Raw genomic sequence first — 24,909 nt, 5'->3', positions numbered from 1 at the left:
ACCCTCTTCTGCTCTCTCAACCACGCTCTTTTTATTTCCACACATCTCTCTTACCCTTACATTACTTACTCGATCAAACCACCTCACACCACATATTGTCCTCAAACATCTCATTTCCAGCACATCCACCCTCCTGCGCACAACTCTATCCAAAGCCCACGCCTCACAGCCATACAACATTGTTGGAACCACTATTCCGTCAAACATACCCATTTTGGCTTTCTGAGATAATGTTCTCGACTTCCAAACATCCTTCAAGGCTCCCAGAATTTTCGCCCCCTCCCCCACCCTATGATTCACTTCAGCTTCCATGGTTCGATCCGCTGCCAGATCCACTCCCAGATATCTAAAACACTTTGCTTCCTCCAGTTTTTCTCCATTCAAACTTACCTCCCAATTGACTTGACCCTCAACCCTACTGTACCTAATAACCTTGCTCTTATTCATACTTACTCTTAACTTTCTTCTTTCACACACTTTACCAAACTCAGTCACCAGCTTCTGCAGTTTCTCACATGAATCAGTCACCAGCTTCTGCAGTTTCTCACATGAATCAGCCACCAGCGCTGCATCATCAGCAAACAGCAACTGTCTCACTTCCCAAGCTCTCTCATCCACAACAGCCTGCATACTTGCCCCTCTTTCCAAAACTCTTGCATTCACCTCCCTAACAACCCCATCTATAAACAAATTAAACAACCATGGAGACATCACACTCCCCTGCCACAAACCTACATTCACTGAGAACCAATCGCTTTCCTCTCTTCCTACACGTATACATGCCTTACATCCTCGATAAAAACTTTTCACTGGTTCTAACATTCTTATGTGTTTATACAAATAAGTAAAAATAAGTAATTTCTTCTGGTTATCCTTTACTATTTCTAATGGTAATATTATTTCCTTTCCAGTTGTAAGTTTTCACTGGATGTTTGTTATGCAATAAACTCAACATCACAATTTCATACTGATGAACTAACTTCTTGAATGTCTGTCCCACAGCAAGTGTGGCATTTTCCTACGAGAAGCTAGTGGATGTAAGCATTGCACCAATATATTCTGGTTTATCTTTTTATTGGCAAACCTGTTCAAAGTAAGTTTAGTCTTTCCAGGAAACTGTTACATTACAGAATATGCTATAGAACAATCAACTTGATCCTCCTCGGTTTTATTGGACAGTGTGCAAACATCTGCTTTTCGTGTGCAAGGTAGGGTATGATCAATGAAAGTTAGAATTTAGTGATTTTTTTTCATACATATTCACCATTTCCTGCATTAGCGAGGTAGCATTAAGAACAGACGACTGAGCCTTCTGAGAAAAAATCCCCACTTGGCTCCTTCTCTGTTCCCTCTTTTGAAAAAGTAAAAACTGAAGGGGAGGATTTCCAGTTCTCCCCTCCCTCCCCTTTTAGTCGCCTTCTATGACACGCAGGGAATACATGGGAAATGTTCTTTCTCCCCTATCCTCAGGGATAATTTAGTGAACAAGTTATGATATTCTTAGCCTTACATATGTTATATCAGACAAGATAATTCCCTTCATGATTTCCCTTTACTATCCTGATGATGAAATAAAAAAAAGACTTAAGATTGTTGCTTAAATGCACTACTCAAAACTTTCTCTAATTCAGACATCCTCACTACCATTTGCTCTCAAGACAAGCTTAATGAATGCTCTATGGGCATTCTAGGATAAACCAGCCTGTAGCATCAAAAGCAAATTCCATATAACATAATAAACAACATTTCAAAACAATTTTCCACAGAACCTTTGACTAATATGACTGAGAAATCCAACACAAATTCTTCTTCTAAACACCACAACTAATTAGCATTAATCATCTTACAGAAAGATTGAATTTGAAGGAGCATACCTATGCAACAATGTTTGCTCTCTATTTCCTGAATCATATTAATTTTTTGCCCTTCCCAGTCCTACCGGTATTTCTTGGTCAATAACACTTTTCATGCTTTCATAAAAGGTTTATGATAATTTTCATAGCAAAATTAAGCATTTTCAGAAAGAGTTCAAATTTTAGCTTTCAAATGACAGACTGATTAACTGAAAGATTACCTATGATCAATAGTTGAATGTTACAAATTGACTGACTGATCAATTCTAAGCTTAACTGTAAGATTAATTGTGTGGTATCACAAATGGCACAGTCACAGACACCAAGAAAAATATATAATGAGAGTAGGACAAGAGAATCTAAAAATGTAATCTTGGAAAAGAAAACAAACTCAGGTTAGAAAAAAAATCAAATCAGATTGTACATCCACACAAACCATTTGGGATTCAATCCTTTGGCAGGGTAACTTATCTCCAGACACATTCCCAAGGAATGCAAATTCTCCAGTTACTATGAAAATAGTATGTGGTACTTTCTCATTATTTTTTCAATATTGCAAAAAGCATAATGTTTCCATAACTGGTAATAATACTTCCTAAAAACAACAGATGGAATGAGTATTTTGAAGGTTTGTTGAATGTGTCTGATGACAGAGTAGCAGATATAGGATGTTTGGGTCGAGGTGGTGTGCAAAGTGAGAGGGTTAGGGAAAATGATTTGGTAAACAGAAAAGAGGTAGTAAAAGCTTTGCGGAAGATGAAAGCCGGCAAGGCAGCAGGTTTGGATGGTATTGCAGTGGAATTTATTAAAAAAGGGGGTGACTGTATTGTTGACTGGTTGGTAAGGTTATTTAATGTATGTATGACTCATGGTGAGGTGCCTGAGGATTGGCGGAATGCGTGCATAGTGCCATTGTACAAAGGCAAAGGGGATAAGAGTGAGTGCTCAAATTACAGAGGTATAAGTTTGTTGAGTATTCCTGGTAAATTATATGGGAGAGTATTGATTGAGAGGGTGAAGGCATGTACAGAGCATCAGATTGGGGAAGAGCAGTGTGGTTTCAGAAGTGGTAGAGGATGTGTGGATCAGGTGTTTGCTTTGAAGAATGTATGTGAGAAATACTTAGAAAAGCAAATGGATTTGTATGTAGCATTTATGGATCTGGAGAAGGCATATGATAGAGTTGATAGAGATGCTCTGTGGAAGGTATTAAGAATATATGGTGTGGGAGGCAAGTTGTCAGAAGCAGTGAAAAGTTTTTATCGAGGATGTAAGGCATGTGTACGTGTAGGAAGAGAGGAAAGTGATTGGTTCTCAGTGAATGTTGGTTTGCGGCAGGGGTGTGTGATGTCTCCATGGTTGTTTAATTTGTTTATGGATGGGGTTGTTAGGGAGGTAAATGCAAGAGTCTTGGAAAGAGGGGCAAGTATGAAGTCTGTTGGGGATGAGAGAGCTTGGGAAGTGAGTCAGTTGTTGTTCGCTGATGATACAGCGCTGGTGGCGGATTCATGTGAGAAACTGCAGAAGCTGGTGACGGAGTTTGGTAAAGTGTGTGGAAGAAGAAAGTTAAGAGTAAATGTGAATAAGAGCAAGGTTATTAGGTACAGTAGGGTTGAGGGTCAAGTCAATTGGGAGGTGAGTTTGAATGGAGAAAAACTGGAGGAAGTGAAGTGTTTTAGATATCTGGGAGTGGATCTGTCAGCGGATGGAACCATGGAAGCGGAAGTGGATCATAGGGTGGGGGAGGGGGCGAAAATTTTGGGAGCCTTGAAAAATGTGTGGAAGTCGAGAACATTATCCCGGAAAGCAAAAATGGGTATGTTTGAAGGAATATTAGTTCCAACAATGTTGTATGGTTGCGAGGCGTGGGCTATGGATAGAGTTGTGCGCAGGAGGATGGATGTGCTGGAAATGAGATGTTTGAGGACAATGTGTGGTGTGAGGTGGTTTGATCGAGTAAGTAACGTAAGGGTAAGAGAGATGTGTGGAAATAAAAAGAGCGTGGTTGAGAGGGCAGAAGAGGGTGTTTTGAAATGGTTTGGGCACATGGAGAGAATGAGTGAGGAAAGATTGACCAAGAGGATATATGTGTCGGAGGTGGAGGGAACAAGGAGAAGAGGGAGACCAAATTGGAGGTGGAAAGATGGAGTGAAAAGGATTTTGTGTGATCGGGGCCTGAACATGCAGGAGGGTGAAAGGAGGGCAAGGAATAGAGTGAATTGGAGCGATGTGGTATACAGGGGTTGACGTGCTGTCAGTGGATTGAATCAAGGCATGTGAAGCGTCCGGGGTAAACCATGGAAAGCTGTGTAGGTATGTATATTTGCGTGTGTGGACGTGTGTATATACATGTGTATGGGGGTGGGTTGGGCCATTTCTTTCGTCTGTTTCCTTGCGCTACCTCGCAAACGCGGGAGACAGCGACAAAGTATAAAAAAAAAAAAAAAAAAAAAAAAAAAAAAAAATAGTGTGAAAACAAAATATGAAGAAAAAACTGAGTATTCATGATCGGATATCTGCAGGATGGCATCAACTTTGTTAAGTGCAACACATTTTTTTGTTGCTTACTCTCATAATGATGAGAAAACTGTAAAGGATCCAAAATTCTTTTGAAGGGCTGAATTCAAAAGAATGCCTACCGACTGCATGTTCCTAACTCTCGTGATCACTTGTTAAAAAACCTCAAAAAACTATGAACATTATTGCTATATATCTCTAATCATTATCCCTGGGGATAGGGGAGAAAAAATACCTCCCACGTATTCCCTGCATGTCGTAGAAGGCGACTAAAAGGGAAGGGAGCGGGGGCTGGAAATCCTCCCCTCTCGTTTTTAGTTTTCCTAAAGAAGGAACAGAGGAGCGGGCCAAGTGAGGATATTCCCTCAAAGGCTCAGTCCTCTGTTCTTAACGCTACCTCGCTAATGCGGGAAATGGCAAATAGTATGAAAAAAAAGAAAAAATCTCTAATCATGCATCATAATACATAATACACACTTGCACAGTATAGTCTGACATAATAACACTCATTATGTACCTATAAATTTAAGGGCCAAATCTAATGGAACTCTAAAAGCAGACCAACATTATCAATGTCAGCAACAATGTATATCATCACTACATATATTTTTGCATAATAATATGTAGTGAACACTTACAAAGCTGGTCTTGCCATTATAACATCCATAATTTACCCAAATAATGGTGAAAACAAAGTAAAGAGAAAAAGGAGGTGAATGAATCAGTGCATGGGTGAAGTGGCAGGGGTGAGTCATTGTTTATGCGTGAAGTTTAAATCAGCCACCACAAGGAAGCAGTGCTTTCAAGGACCATGGCACCATTTCCTAAGCAAGGGAGGATTAACAAACCACAAACGATGCTTAAAGCATTTTTTGACAACTGTGTACCTAAGTCATATTTCATGGAGAAAAGAAGACATGCATATTAAGACTAATTATGACTAGTCATAAACTGCAGCCAAAGGGTCAAAGGAATGGTTAACAGCTCTAACTGTTGATTCTATTAGCTTGTTATTGTTCAGATGACCTATATTTGATTGATCACTTTCATTTTAGATTGCATTGTGCATATGCAAATCATATTACTGACCATGTAATTCTATACTGTAGTGGCCTTATTTTTTACCTGTGACTCTTGAATCCTATTCTTAGGTTGTTCATCAACATGAATTCATAATTTATGAATTACATTTACCCTAGTACTGCTTTTAAGCCATTCTATTAATTTCAGCAATAGTGACCAATATGAGCAAGAACAGGGTTGTCCAGAATTTTCTGAAGTGAAGAAAGAATCACATCAAGAGTACACCACAAACTATGAAAAGCAGATTCAACAAGAGGCGGTACAGCTACAAACATATTACTTTACTTCCAAATTATGGAGCATTCCTTAAGTAAGCAAAAACCAGATAATTACGAACTGGAGCTAGTCGAAGAAAAACAATGACCAAAAAAGAGATATCCATTGAAAATTATACAGGCAAAAATTAAGACTTTAAAAGACAGTGCTAATGTAATCAAAGGAAAGATATTGAACACAATGAAGCTAGTAGCAGTATGTAATACACTATGGAAAAAATTAAGCAATGCTGAAAATCTGTAACATCAATAGCTCCCAGGTAAAGATGTTGCATTATACAAATGGTCAAATGAAAGCTGTAGATCACTGATCATATATACTAGCTGAAGATACTACTTTCATTATATCAATAAAGAAAGCATGACTAAATTATGAAATGCTGAGTAGGAACTAATTTTTGAGAGAAAATAGTTCCTAGCAGGCATGCATCAGTGGGAATCAAAAGAAATAGTAAAGAAATGTGAAAAATATCTGCTGTTCAGCTAACATGTGAACAGCCTTAACTGCAAGCTGTTTCTTAAGTTTGCTAAAATTATGTATTTTCTAAAGTAACTGTGTTGAAATTAGTACTAAAACCAGTATCAGTAATGAACTGGCATTGGTAGTTTGTTTGACAGTATAGTATTCTCAACAAGTCTTGCAATCTGAATGGAAAAGAAAGAAAGAGGATGAACATCTTGGAAATGAAGTGCCAAAGAACAAAATATATGAAGTGGGTTGACTGTGTAAGGACGACAGTATACATGACATGCTTAAAATCTAAGTAAGTGGAGTATGACTGAGCGAAGTGGAGGGAATAAGAGGAAGATGAGACCGAGGAGTTGGAAGGATTGAATGAAAGAGGCTCTCAGCTGTTAGAGCAAGAACAATGAGAAGGGTAAATGGCATACATGAGATACATCAAAATGGAGCAATGGGGCACTGGGGGCAATGTGTTATCAATGGGCTGAACCAAGGAATATGAAGAAAACAAAGGAAACCACAGACTGGTTTGTGGGGCTCAACCATGGATGGGGAATCTGGTTTCAGTACATTACACAAAACAGTAGGGAGTGTATGCAAGCAAATAAGGCCACTCTCTGTTCTTGATGCTATCTCGTTAATGCAGGGAATGACGAACAGAGATTAAAAAATATCAAATGTCAGATTGTCATTTATCATGTTTAGGTTTTCTATGGTATTCAGACAGGAAAGAAAATCTCTAGATATTAACAAACGGATTGTAATGAATATGTTCATGATATCTGGGTTATCCTGATGACACTTGCATAATTATAATTTTCCTCCTCACTCCTCATATGTACTTTTGGAAGCAGTCTCTAAGTACTGATCACCACAAGGTGGTCTGACATATATGAATTAATCTACATGAATTTGAAATAGGAAAGGAAAAAACATACCTAATGCATGCCTGTTAAATTTTTCAGAAGTCTTCCATAATCTTTCCATTTCCATTCCTTTCATTTATACTGTACTCATCCTGTTAATAATGATGCAATTATACTATCCAACCCTGGCAGTAATGTCCCCCAATTACAAAATACTGACAGCCAATTTTTACATAGTAATCCAACTTCATCTCAACTCTTTCAGCTACATTTCCCTTCAACAAACACCAAAATAATCCCTAATACGTACCTGTTAGAGTTTTCAGAAAACTTCCTTAATCTTTCCATTTCCATTCCTTCCATTTATACTGTACTAATCCAGTTAATAATGCTGCAATTATTCTATCCAACCCTTGCAGTAATGTCCCCCAGTTAAAAATACTGACTGCACAATTTTGACATAGTATCCAACTTCTTCTCAACTCCTTCAGCTGCATTTCCCTTCAACAAACACCAAAATAATCCATTCCTAACTATTCTCATCCTAAAATAATCAGGAACTAATTTGTATTCAGCCAGATACTGTTTCTATCTACCCTTCATTCACATCCAAACGTTTCTCTGATTCAAATCTACTCTTATCCACCCCTGATTTTTCTATCCAATAATCTTCCTCTTATCCCATCTCTTACAGTCGCTCTAAAGCTTATAACACCTATGTCAATTGTACAGAAATTCTCCCAAAATCTATTCTCTTGGTTTACATCATACATGCCCTTCACACTCCATAATGTATATCCAACTGGAACAAGAACTAATTTTCTACATCACTGAAAAGAACTATTAAAGCTCAGTGAAGGGGGCTAATGGGGAGGTGATAACAAGTAGTGGTGATGTGAGAAGGAGATGGAGTGAGTATTTTGAAGGTTTGTTGAATGTGTTTGATGATAGAGTGGCAGATATAGGGTGTTTTGGTCGAGGTGGTGTGCAAAGTGAGAGGGTTAGGGAAAATGATTTGGTAAACAGAGAAGAGGTAGTAAAAGCTTTGCGGAAGATGAAAGCCAGCAAGGCAGCAGGTTTGGATGGTATTGCAGTGGAATTTATAAAAAAAAGGGGGTGACTGTATTGTTGACTGGTTGGTAAGGTTATTTAATGTATGCATGATTCATGGTGAAGTGCCTGAGGATTGGTGGAATGGGTGCATAGTGCCAGTGTACAAAGGCAAAGGGGAAAAGAGTGAGTGCTCAAATTACAGAGGTATAAGTTTGTTGAGTATTCCTGGGAAATTATATGGGAGGGTATTGATTGAGAGGGTGAAGGCATGTACAAAGCATCAGAATGGGGAAGAGCAGTGTGGCTTCAGAAGTGGTAGAGGATGTGTGGATCAGGTGTTTGCTTTGAAGAATGTATGTGAGAAATACTTAGAAAAGCAAATGGATTTGTATGTAGCATTTATGGATCTGGAGAAGGCATATGATAGAGTTGACAGAGATGCTCTGTGGAAGGGATTAAGAATATATGGTGTGGGAGGCAAGTTGTTAGAAGCAGTGAAAAGTTTTTAGGCATGTGTATGTGTAGGAAGAGAGGAAAGTGATTGGTTCTCAGTGAATGTAGGTTTGCGGCAGGGGTGTGTGATGTCTCCATGGTTGTTTAATTTGTTTATGGATGGGGTTGTTAGGGAGGTGAATGCAAGAGTTTTGGAAAGAGGGGCAAGTATGAAGTCTGTTGGGGATGAGAGAGCTTGGGAAGTGAGTAAGTTGTTGTTCGCTGATGATACAGCGCTGGTGGCTGATTCATGCGAGAAACTGCAGAAGCTGGTGACTGAGTTTGGTAAAGTGTGTGAAAGAAGAAAGTTAAGAGTAAATGTGAATAAGAGCAAGGTTATTAGGTACAGTAGGGTTGAGGGTCAAGTCAATTGGGAGGTAAGTTTGAATGGAGAAAAACTGGAGGAAGTAAAGTGTTTTACATATCTGGGAGTGGATCTGGCAGCGGATGGAACCATGGAAGCGGAAGTGAATCATGGGGTGGGGGAGGGGACGAAAATCCTGGGAGCCTTGAAGAATGTGTGGAAGTCGAGAACATTATCTCAGAAAGCAAAAATGGGTATGTTTGAAGGAACAGTGGTTCCAACAATGTTGTATGGTTGCGAGGCGTGGGCTATGGATAGAGTTGTGCGCAGGAGGATGGATGTGCTGGAAATGAGATGTTTGAGGACAATGTGTGGTGTGAGATGGTTTGATCGAGTAAGTAATGTAAGGGTAAGAGAGATGTGTGGAAATAAAAAGAGCGTGGTTGAGAGAGCAGAAGAGGGTGTTTTGAAATGGTTTGGGCACATGGAGAGAATGAGTGAGGAAAGATTGACCAAGAGGATATATGTGTCGGAGGTGGAGGGAACGTGGAGATGTGGGAGACCAAATTGGAGGTGGAAAGATGGAGTGAAAAAGATTTTGAGTGATCGGGGCCTGAACATGCAGGAGGGTGAAAGGTGGGCAAGGAATAGAGTGAACTGGATCGATGTGGTAGACCGGGGTCGACGTGCTGTCAATGGATTGAATCAGGGCATGTGAAGCGTCTGGGGTAAACCATGGAAAGTTCTGTGGGGCCTGGATGTGGAAAGGGAGCTGTAGTTTCGGGCATTATTGTATGACAGTTAGAGACTGAGTGTGAACGAATGGAGCCTTTGTTGTCTTTTCCTAGCGCTACCTCGCACACATGAGGGGGGAGGGGGATGTTATTCCATGTGTGGTGAGGTGGCGATGGGAATGAATAAAGGCAGACAGTGTGAATTGTGTGCATGTGTATATATGTATGTGTCTGTGTGTGTATATATATGTGTACATTGAGATGTATGGGTATTGTATATTTGCGTGTGTGGACGTGTATGTATATACATGTGTAGAGGGGTGGGTTGGGCCATTTCTTTCGTCTGTTTCCTTGCGCTACCTCGCAAATGCGGGAGACAGCTACAAAGCAAAATAATAATAATGAAAAAAAATTGTATTCCTGGGGATAGGGGAGAAAGAATATTTCCCATGTATTCCCTGCGTGTCGTTGAAGGCGACTAAAAGGGGAGGGAGCAGGTGGCTGGAAATCCTCCCCTCTCGTTTTTTTTTTCTTTTTTTTTTCCCCAAAGGAAGGAACAGAGAGGAGGGCCAGGTGAGGATATTCCCTATAAGGCCCAGTCCTCTGTTGATAACGCTACCTCGCTAATGCGGGAAATGGCGAATAGTACGAAAGAAAGAAAAAGAAAAAAAATTGTATTTCACATAAAACCTACATATTGGGGATTCCCAGACAAAATGTTCTCCAGTAAGAATTCTGTTTCATCAATCAAAAGACTGCATAAATTTTGCTGATTACGACTATGTAATACTTGACTGAACACAAAAAAGTATCCATAGTACAGTGTAAATTATACTTATTTTATCTATTTATTTTGCTTTGTCGCTGTCTCCCGCGTTTGCAAGGTAGCGCAAGGAAAATGATGAAAGAAATGGCCCAACCCACCCCCATACACATGTATATACATACACGTCCACACGCGCAAAATATACATACCTATACATCTCAATGTACACACATATATATACACACACACAGACATATACATATATACACATGTACAAAATTCATACTGTCTGCCTTTATTTATTCCCATCACCACCTCGCCACACATGGAATAACATCCCCCTCCCCCCTCATGTGTGCGAGGTAGCGCTAGGAAAAGACAACAAAGGCCCCATTCGTTCACACTCAGTCTCTAGCTATCATATAATAATGCCCGAAACCACAGCTCCCTTTCCACATCCAGGCCCCACAGAACTTTCCATGGTTTACCCTAGACGCTTCACATGCCCTGATTCAATCCATTGACAGCATGTCGACCCCGGTATACCACGTCGATCCAATTCACTCTATTCCTTGCCCACCTTTCACCCTCCTGCATGTTCAGGCCCCAATCACTCAAAATCTTTTTCACTCCATCTTTTCACCTCCAATTTGATCTCCCACTTCTCTTTCCCTCCACCTCCGACACATATATCCTCTTGGTCAATCTTTCCTCACTCATTCTCTCCATGTGCCCAAACCATTTCAAAACACCCTCTTCTGCTCTCTCAACCACGCTCTTTTTATTTCCACACATCTCTCTTACCCTTACATTACTTACTCAATCAAACCACCTCACACCACATATTGTCCTCAAACATCTCATTTCCAGCACATCCACCCTCCTGCGCACAACTCTATCCATAGCCCACGCCTCGCAGCCATACAACATTGTTGGAACCACTATTCCTTCAGACATACCCATTTTTGCTTTCCGAGATAATGTTCTTGATTTCCACACATTCTTCAAGGCTCCCAGAATTTTTGCCCCCTCCGCCACCCTATGATTCACTCCTGCTTCCATGGTTCCATCCGCTGCCAGATCCACTCCCAGATATCTAAAACACTTTACTTCCTCCTGTTTTTCTCCATTCAAACTTACCTCCTAATTGACTTGACCCTCAACCCTACTGTACCTAATAACCTTGCTCTTATTCACATTTACTTTTAACTTTCTTCTTTCACACACTTTACCAAACTCAGTCACCAGCTTCTGCAGTTTCTCACATGAATCAGCCACCAGCGCTGTATCATCAGCAAACAACAACTGACTCACTTCCCAAGCTCTCTCATCCCCAAGAGACTGCATACTTACCCCTTTTTCCAAAAGTGTAAATCAATTTGACTTAAATAAGGGGAATCAATGGAAGGTAAATGGTCAGCTACAAAACATGCTTATGAACATGACACTATGTATCTTAATAACTATGACAGAAAAACGAGGTATAATACATTACCTTTTGATAACATTTCTTTTTTGCTTTCCTTATTTGTCTTCTCCACCTTCTCTACATGAATATTATTTCTTTGTTCTTCTATAGCTTTCTTTGCATTAATTGCTGCCTGTCGAGAGGATCTTCGACCACTAGCATTACCTATCTCACTAGCTTCTGAAATTTTCATTTTCTTTTTTTCCATGCAATTTACTTTCTTATTTTGCATTTGTTTACCTGCTGATGAGTCTAATGGAAGTGGCTTAAGCAATAGCTGAGATGATCGCCTTCTCTTTGTCTCCTCAGTAAAATTTCTTTGGCTATCCTTAACTGAGGGTAGATCATCAATTATAACTACATCATGTTCAATAACTTGCATAGTGGTCTCCTTTGTCAACGGTCCAGTAACATCATCTAAGCATGCTTTCTTTTTCTTTTGGTCACAACTAAGCCTTCTGACTTTGTTACTTTCTCTGATTTCCTTAGCTTTTTTTAATACCTTTTTGGCTTTCTTCTGTTTCATCTGACTTTTCATTACATTACTCTTTTGCAAACTCAACGAGCTGCCTTTCTCCTTGCACCTTGAGGGATGGTGAATTCTCTTAATTCTCAATCTGAAAAGTAAATCATATATCACTATCAAACTGTAGATCTGAAGTACTCTTTTCATTTGTTTAATGTCAAAATGATTTTCAAGTCAGCGATCAAAGTGTTAACTTTCAAAATGTCTCAACCTAAAAGGAATGCCTGTAACACTCCACTTTTAGGGAGAACATTCAAGTGCTTCAAGTCATCATTCAAAACTAATAATGCCAATAAACATGTAACTATGTGGTCTGGCATTCACATGATACTTAGAAAATGAATTTTAACACCAAAGTAAATTAGAATAAAAGTACATCTACCTAAAAATCATGGTAAAACATTTATTGTTGATGGTATGACCTTTAAAATACACTACATAAGGCTTACACACATTAAGGACGTAAAGTATACTAACCTACAATATGCAAAATTTATCATGAACCTACTATGAACAATTTTGAATAAAAGAAAAACATTACTTACTGAAGTTTTCTTGACCTGTGGATGAGTGTAGATGTGTACATGACTATGCTTTCCTTTTCATCCTCATCAAGATCTGATGAACAATTAACTCTTTCTGTTCCACCCTTTTCAGGAGATGAATCATGGTTTATGTCAATGCTGGATTCCTCAACCGGCACTGAGCAGTCAGAAGTTTTGATTTTGTTAGTTTTTGAGTTTTTTATTATTTCTGGAGACTTCTCCAGGTCAACTGACACACGCCTTTTTCTTCTCAATAACCTTCGTACACCTAAAGGTTCTTTTGTCGTGTTATTTCCTTTTATTTCAAGTATTTTTGGCACTTGCATCTCCTTCAATATGCATATTTTTGGATTTTCTTCTAAAACACCTTTTTTGCTCAACAATTCGGCCTCAGCAGAGCATGAAGCATCAAGTTTACCAATCATTTTCTCCTTTATAATTTTCTGTCCAACAATATTCTGACACCGTGACATACTCCTTAAAGCCCTCCTCGAAGAATTTTTTTGTTCATTCTCAATTTTCTTTTGTTTAACAGCACTGAAGGTTAATTCTTCAGACTCTGAGGTATCACTAAATGATTTCAGTTCTCCAAGGTTTCCCATGATCTTATGCTTTTGCTGAATCTCATCATCTCTATTAATGTTGGGCCTCTTTACCGTATTCACTGTGTCCTTCTTAGGTGAGGAAGTGAGAGCAATTTGTTCCAATACTTCTATCTTATTCAAATCTTCTAATTCCTGGTTCTTCCGTAATTTCTTGCTGGATCTTCGACTGCTCCTCTTTTCACAGCTATCAGAAATTATTTCTTTGCAACTGGATGCATCATCCCAGAGTGAAATTTCATTTACCATGCTTTTAACAACTTTACACTTACTACCAATAGTTGCCTTTACTCCATCTTGTGGAGCATGTACATCTGCTTTAACTGTAAACACATTTTTGCTCCTTTCCACTGTTTTTTCATCCTGGCTAATTTTCTTGAAGAACTTTGAAATGCCACTTATCTTCGAACAATCCAAAGATTCTTGCTGAGAGAAAGAATCTATTTCCTTTACTGATGTAATACTGCCACTCATTTTTTCATAAGCAGCAGCAGCTTCTGATGTACCAGAATCATCATCTATTACACAGTTAACCTTTTTTCTAGATCTTCTCTTAAAATGTGCACCTGGAATTTGTTTCTTTCCAGTCTGGGATATGTTTTTATTGTCTATGATTCCATCTTCCACTATACTACTTCTTCCATTAACACATGTGTTTTTCTTTAAGGTTAAACTTTTCCTTTTCTTAGCTTTTCTCTCCCCTTTAATATCACTATCAATACTTTCAAAACTTTTGATATCAGTTTTGTGGAGATTATTGTTATCTCGACTTGCATTATTTTCATCAAGTTTAATTGTATTGTTAATACTGTCCTTGTTATTAGTTTTGTGAAAATCAAAACCATCTTCCCTTGCATCATTTTCATCCATACTCCTATTGTTAAAATCAGTGCCCTTGACAACAGTGCTATCTATGCTATGAGACTTAAGACTCTCATTAATTTTCTGCTGAGCATCAAGACAATCTTCCAAATATCCATTTCCATTTTCTTTGCTCTCTTCCTCTCCTCTTTTATCAGCTGTTGCTGCTGCTGCTTTTATAAAGTCTGCAAAGCTAATGGAATTACTAAGTTTTACTTCCTCTACTGCAGTAATCACCGGTGTGTCTGCTCGAGATGTTGGATTAACAAACCCTGTTCCAAATGTGTGGTTGTTTTCAACAATTTCTTCCATATATTGGTTCCCATACTTCTTGTTTGAGGATTTTTTCTTTTTTCGGATGTCTCTTTTTGGTGTTAATTCAAAGTCTTGGAGAGATGAATCAAGATCATCTTTCTTCAGTTTCCTTATTCCACTTGTTTCTCCCACTTTTGTGCTAGTGTCAATGGCCAGACCACTGCACTTCCCCTTTTCCAGATCTTCTGACTGTGCCTCTGGCACATGATCTGGAATTTCCTCAGAATTTTCACTTTTAGATAGTAGGTTTTTCTGCCTATGACGATTTGCCATCATGAATACAAACACATTATCACTGATAACTGATGAGCTTAAGGCTTTGACTTCATCAGTGGCAATGCCTTTGTTTCCTAATGCACAATCATCTTTAGAAGGATCAGTCTCATCAATTATATCACATTCATTTAAACTTTCATCTGAGACCAAAATACTATCTTGTTTCTCATTTACAATCTGATTCGATATTGTACCAACTGAAAAGGTGGTATCTTTATTACAGTGTTCATTCACCTCCATTTCCTTTAAAATATCATTCTGCTTCCCTCTGTTAGCCATCATAAAAGCAAATATGTTTTGCTTCTTTACTGCATCCGAAGAAAGTAAGTCATTATCAGATGAAGTGGCTACTTTTTCTTTATCAACATAACTTGATTTTTCATACTTCCTAACTGACTTATCAACATTCTTACCCCATACATCTGAATGTGATACTTCCGGAATGTATATTCCCTGATTTGAATTAAAAGCTTTACAAACATCAGATGTATTACATTCTGACATTTTTAAGTCAACAACAGAGTTTCGACCTTTCTCTTCATCATTTCTCTTATACGAAATATTCCGTACCCTATTAGTTTTCTTTTCACTTTTGAGCGGATCCTTTTTACTTCTATCTACCAGTATATTTCCATTAAAAGAATTTTTTGGTAAAATCACAATTATTTCATCATCAGCCAAAGCATTATTATCTTTTGGCTGCTTTTCTACTTGAGGTTTAATCCCTGGAGTTTTAGGCAATTTCTTGAAATAATCCAACATATCCTTTCTTCCATCAACAGGCTTTGAGGATGATCTCTGGGGACTCTTATCAAAATATGATTCAATACCCGTTTGTCCTTTTGCATGCTGAGATGAATCCTGTGGAAGAAATAAGTTAATTAGCCAAAAAAATGGTAGGAGGTTTTCTTATTTGCTTTGTCACTGTCTCCCGCGTTAGCGAGGTAGCGCAAGGAAACAGACAAAAGAATGGCCCAACCCTCCCCCATACACATGTATATACATACACGTCCACACAACGCAAATATACACACCTATACATCTCAATGTACACACATATATATATATATATACACACACAGACATATACATATATACACATGTACATAATTCATACTGTCTGCCTTTATTTATTCCCATCGCCACCTCGCCACACATGGAATAACAACCCCCTCCCCCCTCATGTGTGCGAGGTAGCGCTAGGAAAAGACAACAAAGGCCCCATTCGTTCACACTCAGTCTCTAGCTGTCATGTAATAATGCACTGAAACCACAGCTCCCTTTCCACATCCAGACCCAACAGAACTGGTTTACTCAATTCTATATAAAAGAAAAAACATTCAAGAAAAACTATGAACTTGTAAGTAGCAGATTCCTTACCCCTAGTCATCTAAGGAAGTACTACCATAAAAGAAATGAGAAAATTATCCCCTCACACGAATAGTTTTCTTTGATAATATTCACACTGCAACATCACTGATGAACAACTGTATGTTCCCAATCTCCAAGATGTTCTCAACATATCACTAATATACTGTTTTGGTTTTAGCACAGTTTCATTCAAATGTGTGTCTATCCATGCTTCTTTCTTCAATTTTGTCCATTATGTGTACCTTCTTAGACAATTGTCCTATTTTTTCACATACATCTTGCTGCAAATAAGTAGCATGCATGCGCGTCAGCGAGATAGCACCAGGAAACAGATGAAGAAAGATCCATCCACTCATACACACACATACATGTACATATACAAACATATACATATATACATACCATCCTAAAAGTGTAATAAGACACTGGTATATGTAACAGGAAATGTCCCACATTGGAAAAGAAAACAAAAAGTAGAAGAACCGGTATATTTCAGTCATGAGTCTAGGACCCTCTTCATTTGATTCTTCTATTTCATGCTTTATGGAGAAGGCATACAATAGGGTTGATAGAGATGCTTTGCGGAAGGTTTTAAGAGAGTATGGTGTGGGAGGTAAGTTGCTAGAAGTAGAAGACTTTTTATCAAGGATATAAGGCATGTGTAAAAGCAGGAAGAGAGGAGAGTGATTGGTTTCCAACGAAGATCGGTTTGCAGTAGGGGTGTGTGATGTCCCCATTGTTGTTTAATATGTTTATGGATGGGGTAGTTAGGGAGGTAAATGCAAGAGTTTTGGAGAGAGGGGTGAATATGCAGTCTGTTTGGGATGAAAGGGCCTGGGAAGTGAGGCAGTTGCTCTGGTGGCTGATTTCAGCGAAAAATTGCAGAAGTTGGTGACTGAGTTTGGAAAAGTGTGTGATAGGAGAAAGATGAGAGTAAATGTGAATAAGAGCAAGGCTATTGGGTTCAGTAGGGTTGAGGGACAACTTAACTGAGATGTAAATTTCAATGGAGAAAAATTGGGGGAAGTGAAGTGATTTTGATATCTGGGAGTGGACTTAGCAGCAGATGGAACCATGAAAGCAGAAGTGAATCACAGGGTGAGGAAGGGAAACAAAGGTTCTGGGAGCAATGACGAATGTGTGGAAGGAGAAAACATTATCTCAGGGAGCGAAAATGGGTATGTTTGAAGGAATAGTAGTTCCAATAATGTTTTATGGGTGCGAGGCATGTGCTATAGATAGGGCTGTATGGAGGAGGGTGGATGTGTTGGAAATTAAATGTTTGAGGAAAAAATTTAGTGTGCGGTGGTTTGATCGAGTAAGTAATGAAAGGGCAAGAGAGATGTGTGGAAATAATACAAGTGAGGATGAGAGAGCAAAGAGGGTGTGCTGAAGTGGTTTGGACATATGGAGAAAATGAGTGAGGAAAGATTGACAAAGACAATATATGTGTCAGGGGTAAAGGAACAAGGAGAAACAGGAGATGAAATCGGAGGTGGAAGGATATAATAAATTGCAAGGACGTGGTATAATGGGGTCAACGTGCTGTCAGTGGACTGAACCAGGCCATGTCAAGTGAGTGGGGTAAACCATGGAAAGGTTTATGGTGCTTCGATGTGGACAGGGAGCGGTAGTTTAAGTGTATTACACATGACATCTCGAAACTGAGTGTGAACGATACTGCTTCCTGTGGGGTGGAGACAGGAGTGGATGAAGGGAAGCAAGTATGAATATGTATATGTGTATATTTGTATATATCTGTGTATGTATATGTATATATATATTTTATTTATTTATTTTGCTTTGTCGCTGTCTCCCGCGTTAGCGAGGTAGCGCAAGGAAACAGACGAAAGAATGGCCCAACCCGCCCACATACACATGTATATACATACACATCCACACACGCAAATATACATACCTATACATCTCAATGTACACATATATATACACACACAGACATATACATATATACACATGTACATAATTCATACTGTCTGCCTTTATTTGTTCCCATCGCCACCCCGCCATACATGGAATAACAACCCCCTCCCCCCTCATGTGTGTGAGGTAGTGCTAGGGAAAGACAAAAAAGGCCCCATTCGTTCACACTCAGTCTCTAGCTGTCATGTAATAATGCACCGAAACCACAGCTCCCTTTCCACATCCAGGCCCCACACAACTTTCCATGGTTTACCCCAGACGCTTCACATGCCCTGGTTCAATCCATTGACAGCACGTCGACACCGGTATACCACATCGTTCCAATGCACTCTATTCCTTGCACGCCTTTCACCCTCCTGCATGTTCAGGACCCGACTACTCAAAATCTTTTTCACTCCATCTTTCCACCTAAAATTTGGTCTCCCACTTCTCCTCGTTCCCTCCAAACTCTGACACATATATCCTCTTGGTCAATCTTTCTTCACTCATTCTTTCCATGTGACCAAACCATTTCAAAACACCCTCTTCTGCTCTCTCAACCACACTCTTTTTATTTCCACACATCTCTCTTACCCTTACATTACTTACTCGATCAAACCACCTCACACCACATATTGTCCTCAAACATCTCATTTCCAGCACATCCACCCTCCTGCGCACAACTCTATCCATAGCCCACGCCTCGCAACCATACAACATTGTTGGAACCACTATGCCTTCAAACATACCCATTTTTGCTTTCCGAAATAATGTTCTCGACTTCCAAACATTCTTCAATGCTCCCAGAATTTTCACCCCTTCCCCCACCCTATGATTCACTTCCGCTTCCATGGTTGCATCCGCTGCCAGATCCACTCCCAGATATCTAAAACACTTTACTTCCTCCAGTTTTTCTCCATTCAACCCTACTGTACCTAATAACCTTGGTCTTATTCACATTTACTCTTAACTTTCTTCTTTCACACACTTTACCAAACTCAGTCACCAGCTTCTGCAGTTTCTCACATGAATCAGCCACCAGCGCTGTATCATCAGCGAACAACAACTGACTCACTTCCAGGGCTCTCTCATCCACAACAGACTGCATACTTGCCCCTCTTTCCAAAACTCTTGCATTCACCTCCCTAACAACCCCATCCATAAACAAATTAAACAACCACAGACACATCTCACACCCCTGCCGCAAACCTACATTCACTGAGAACCAATCACCTTCTTCTCTTCCTACACGCACACATGCCTTACATCCTCGATAAAAACTTTTCACTGCTTCTAACAACTTGCCTCCCACACCATATATTCTTAAAACCTTCCACAGAGCATCTCTATCAACTCTATCATATGCCTTCTCCAGATCCATAAATGCTACATACAAATCCATTTGTTTTTCTAAGTATTTATCACATACATTCTTCAAAGCAAACACCTCATCCACACATCCTATACCACTTCTGAAACCACACTGCTCTTCCCCAATCTGATGCTCTGTACATGCCTTAACCCTCTCAATCAATACCCTCCCATATAATTTACCAGGAATACTCAACAAACTTATACCTCTGTAATTTGAGCACTCTCTTATCCCCTTTGCCTTTGTACAATGGCACTATGCAAGCATTCCGCCAATCCTCAGGCACCTTACCATGAATCATACAGACATTAAATAACCTTACCAACCAGTCAACAATACAGTCACCCCCTTTTTTAATAAATTCCACTGCAATACCATCCAAACCTGCTGCCTTACCGGCTTTCATCTTCCGTAAAGCTTTTACTACCTCTTCTCTATTTACCAAATCATTTTCCCTAACCCTCTCACTTTGCACACCACCTCGACCAAAACACCCTATATCTGCCACTCTATCATCAAACACATTCAACAAACCTTCAAAATACTCACTACATCTCCTTCTCACATCACCACTACTTGTTATCACCTCCCCATTAGCCCCCTTCACTGAAGTTCCCATTTGCTCCCTTGTCTTACGCACTTTATTTACCTCCTTCCAAAACATCTTTTTATTCTCCCTAAAATTTAATGATACTCTCTCACCCAAACTCTCATTTGCCCTCTTTTTCACCTCTTGCACCTTTCTCTTGACCTCCTGCCTCTTTCTTTTATACATCTCCCACTCATTTGCATTTTTTCCCTGCAAAAATCGTCCAAATGCCTCTCTCTTCTCTTTCACTAATAATCTTACTTCTTCATCCCACCACTCACTACCTTTTCTAATCAACCCACCTCCTACGCTTCTCATGCCACAAGCATCTTTTGCACAAGCCATCACTGCTTCCCTAAATACATCCCATTCCTCCCCCACTCCCCTTACCTCCTTTGTTCTCACCTTTTTCCATTCTGTACTCAGTCTCTCCTGGTACTTCCTCACACAAGTCTCCTTCCCAAGCTCACTTACTCTCACCACTCTCTTCACCCCAACATTCTCTCTTCTTCTCTGAAAACCCCACAAATCTTCAAATTCGCCTCCACAAGATAATGATCAGACATCCCTCCAGTTGCACCTCTCAGCACATTAACATCCAAAAGTCTCTCTTTCGTGTGTCTATCAATTAACACGTAATCCAATAACGCTCTCTGGCCATCTCTCCTACTTACATACGTATACTTATGTATATCTCGCTTTTTAAACCAGGTATTCCCAATCACCAGTCCTTTTTCAGCACATAAATCTACAAGCTCTTCACCATTTCCATTTACAACACTGAACACTCCATGTATACCAATTATTCCCTCAATTTCCACATTACTCACCTTTGCATTCAAATCACCCATCACTATAACCCGGTCTCGTGCATCAAAACCACTAACACACTCATTCAGCTGCTCCCAAAACACTTGTCTCTCATGATCTTTCTTCTCATGCCCAGGTGCATATGCACCAATAATCACCCATCTCTCTCCATCAACTTTCAGTTTTACCCATATCAATCTAGAACTTACTTTCTTACACTCTATCACATACTCCCACAACTCCTGATTCAGGAGTAGTGCTACTCCTTCCCTTGCTCTTGTCCTCTCACTAACCCCTGACTTTACTCCCAAGACATTCCCAAACCACTCTTCCCCTTTACTCTTGAGCTTCGTTTCACTCAGAGCCAAAACATCCAGGTCCCTTTCCTCAAACATACTACCTATCTCTCCTTTTTTCTCATCTTGGTTACATCCACACACATTTAGACACCCCAATCTGAGCCTTCGAGGAGGATGAGCACTCCTCGCGTGACTCCTTCTTCTGTTTCCCCTTTTAGAAAGTTAAAATACAAGGAGGGGAGGGTATATATATATATATATATATATATATATATATATATATATATATATATATATAGGTTATGTATATGTATGCATATGTGCACATACGGGGGTTTATGTATATATATGTGTATATGAGCGGATGGTAAACTGATAGAAGCAGTGAAAAGTTTTTACCAAGGATGTAAGGCATGTGTATGAGTAGGAAGAAAGGAAAGTCATTGGTTCCCAGCAAATGTAGGTTCAAGGCAGGGGTGCGTGATGTTTCCATTGTTGTTTAATTTGTTTATGGATGGAGTGGTTAGGGAGTCTGTTGTGGACAAGAGGGATAGGGAAGTAAGTCAGTTGTTCGCTGATAACACAGTGCTGGTGGCTGATTCGGGTGAGAAACTGCAGAGGTTGGTGACTGAGCTTAGTACAGTGTGTGAAAGAAAAAAGTTGAGAGCAAATGTGAATAAGAGCAAGGTTACTAGGTTCAGTAGGGTTGAGGGACAAGTATATTGGCAATAAAGTCTGACTGGAGAAAAACTGGAGGAAGTGAGGTGTTTTAGATATACAGGAGTGGACTTAGAAGCAGAAGGAACCATGGAAGCGGAAGTGAGTCACAGGGTGGGGGAGGGGGCAAAGGTTCAGGGAGCATTGAAGAATGTGTGGAAGGTGAAAACGTTATTTCGGAGATCAAAAATGGATATGTTTGAAGGAATAGTGGTTCCAACAATGTTATATGGTTGCAAGACATGGGCTATACAAAGGATTGTGCAGAGGAGGGTGGATGTGTTGGAAATGAAATGTTTGAGGACATTATGTGGTGTGAGGTGCTTTGATCGAGTAATTAATGAAAGGGTAAGAGAGGTGTGTGGTAATAAAAAGAGGGTGGTGAGTGGTTGAGAGATCAGAAGAGGGTGTGTTGAAATTGTCTGGACACATGGAGAGAATGAGTGAGAAAAGATTTACAAAGAGGATATATGTGTCAGAGGTGGAGGGAAAAAGGAGAAGTAGGACACCAAATTGGAGGTGGAAGGATGGAGTGAAAAAGATTTCGAGCGATCGGGGCCTGAACATAATGGAGGGTGAAAGGAGCGCAGGGAATAGAGTGAATTGGAACACTGTGGTATAGCGAGGTTGACGTGCTGTCAATGGATTGAACCAGTGCATGTGAAGCATGTGGGGTAAACCATGGAAAGGTCTGTGGGGGCCTGGATGTGGAAAGGGAGATATAGTTTCAGTGCATTGCACATGACAGCAAGAGACTAAGTGTAAATGAATGCTCTCTGTTTTAACAGTTGCTGGCGCTACCTTGCTGGTTGTGGTGGTAGTGGTGTGGGGATGCTATCTCATGTGGCGGGGTGGCGACAGGAATGGATAAAGGCAGGAAGTATAAATATGCACATGTGTATATATGTATATCTTCATTTATTTATTTATTTATTTATTTTGCTTTGTCGCTGTCTCCCGAGTTAGCGAGGTAGCGCAAGGAAACAGACGAAAGAATGGCCCAACCCACCCACATACACATGTATATACATACAAGTTCACACACGCAAATATACATACCTATACATCTCAATGTACACATATATATACACACACGGACATATACATATATGCACATGTACATAATTCAAACTGTCTGCCTTTATTTATTCCCATCGCCACACATGGAATAACATCGCCCTTCCCCCTCATGTGTGCGAGGTAGCGCTAGGAAAAGACAACAAAGGCCACATTCGTTAACACTCAGTCTCTAGCTGTCATGTACTAATGCACCCAAACCACAGCTCCCTTTCCAAATCCAGGCCCCACACAACTTTCCAAGGTTTACCCCAGACGCTTCACATGCCCTGATTCAATCCATTGACAGCACGTCAACACCGGTATACCACATCGTTCCAAATCACACTATTCCTTGAACGCCGTTCACCCTCCTGCATGTTCAGGCCCTGATCACTCGAAATCTTTTTCACTCCATCTTTCACCTCCAATTTGGTCTCCCACTTCTCGTTCCCTCCACCTCTGACACATATACCCTCTTGGTCAATCTTTCCTCACTCATTCTCTCCATGTGACCAAACCATTACAAAACACCCTCTTCTGCTCTCTCAACCACACTCTTTTTATTTCCACACATCTCTCTTACCCTTACATTACTTACTCGACCAAACCACCTCACACCACATTTTGTCCTCAAACATCTCAATTCCAGCACATCCACCCTCCTGCGCACAACTCTATCTATAGCCCACGCATCGCAACCATACATTGTTGGAAACACTGTGCCTTCAAACATACCCATTTTTGCTTTCCGAGATAATGTTCTCGGCTTCCAAACATTCTTCAAGGCTCCCAGCACTTTTGCCCCCTCCAACACCCTATGATTCACTTCCGCTTCCATGGTTCCATCCGCTGCCACATCCACCCCCAGATATCTAAAACACTTTACTTCCTCCAGTTTTTCTCCATTCAAACTTACCGCCCAATTGACTTGACCCTCAAACTTACTGTACCTAATAACCTTGCTCTTATTCACATTTACTCTCAATTTTCTTCTTTCACACACTTTACCAAACTCAGTCACCAGCTTCTGCAGTTTCTCACATGAATCAGCCACCAGTGCTGTATCATCAGCGAACAACAACTGACTCACTTCCAGGGCTCTCTCATCCACAACAGACTGCATACTTGCCACTCTTTCCAAAACTCTTTCATTCACCTCCCTAACAACCCCATCCATAAACAAATTAAACAACCATGGAGACATCACACACCCCTGCCACAAACCTACATTCACTGAGAACCAATCAGTTTCCTCTCTCCCTACACATACACATGCCTTACATCCTTGATAAAAACTTTTCACTGCTTCTAACAACTTGCCTCCCACACCATATATCCTTAATACCTTCCACAGAGAATCTCTATCAACTCTATCATATGCCTTCTCCAGATCCGTAAATACTGCATACAAATCCATTTGCTTTTCTAAGTATTTCTCACATACATTCTTCAAAGCAAACACCTGATCCACACATCACCTACCACTTCTGAAACCACACTGCTCTTCCCCAATCTGATGCTCTGTACATGCCTTCACCCTCTCAATCAATACCCTCCCATATAATTTACCAGGAATACTCAACAAACTTATACCTCTGTAATTTGAGCAGTCACTCTTATCCCCTTTGCCTTTGTACAATGGCACTATGCATGCATTCCGCCAATCCTCAGGCACCTCACCATGAATCATACATACATTAAATAACCTTACCAACCAGTCAACAATACAGTCACCCCCTTTTTTAATAAATTCCACTGCAATACCATCCAAAC

General features: G+C 40.0%; 1 protein-coding gene across 1 annotated transcript in view; it reads right to left on the bottom strand.

Annotated features, from left to right (window-relative positions):
* The window catches only part of elg1 (enhanced level of genomic instability 1), a 310,678-nt gene that overhangs the window by 241,670 nt on the left and 44,099 nt on the right, over positions 1-24,909 (bottom strand). Inside the window, 2 exon segments of the mRNA XM_071667249.1 lie at positions 11,902-12,491; positions 12,946-15,860. Coding sequence (XP_071523350.1) covers positions 11,902-12,491; positions 12,946-15,860 — 3,505 coding nt within the window.

This window comes from Panulirus ornatus, chromosome 11, assembly GCF_036320965.1.
Source record: "Panulirus ornatus isolate Po-2019 chromosome 11, ASM3632096v1, whole genome shotgun sequence".
NCBI lineage: Eukaryota > Metazoa > Arthropoda > Malacostraca > Decapoda > Palinuridae > Panulirus > Panulirus ornatus.
This window is presented reverse-complemented; position numbering and strand designations above follow the sequence as displayed.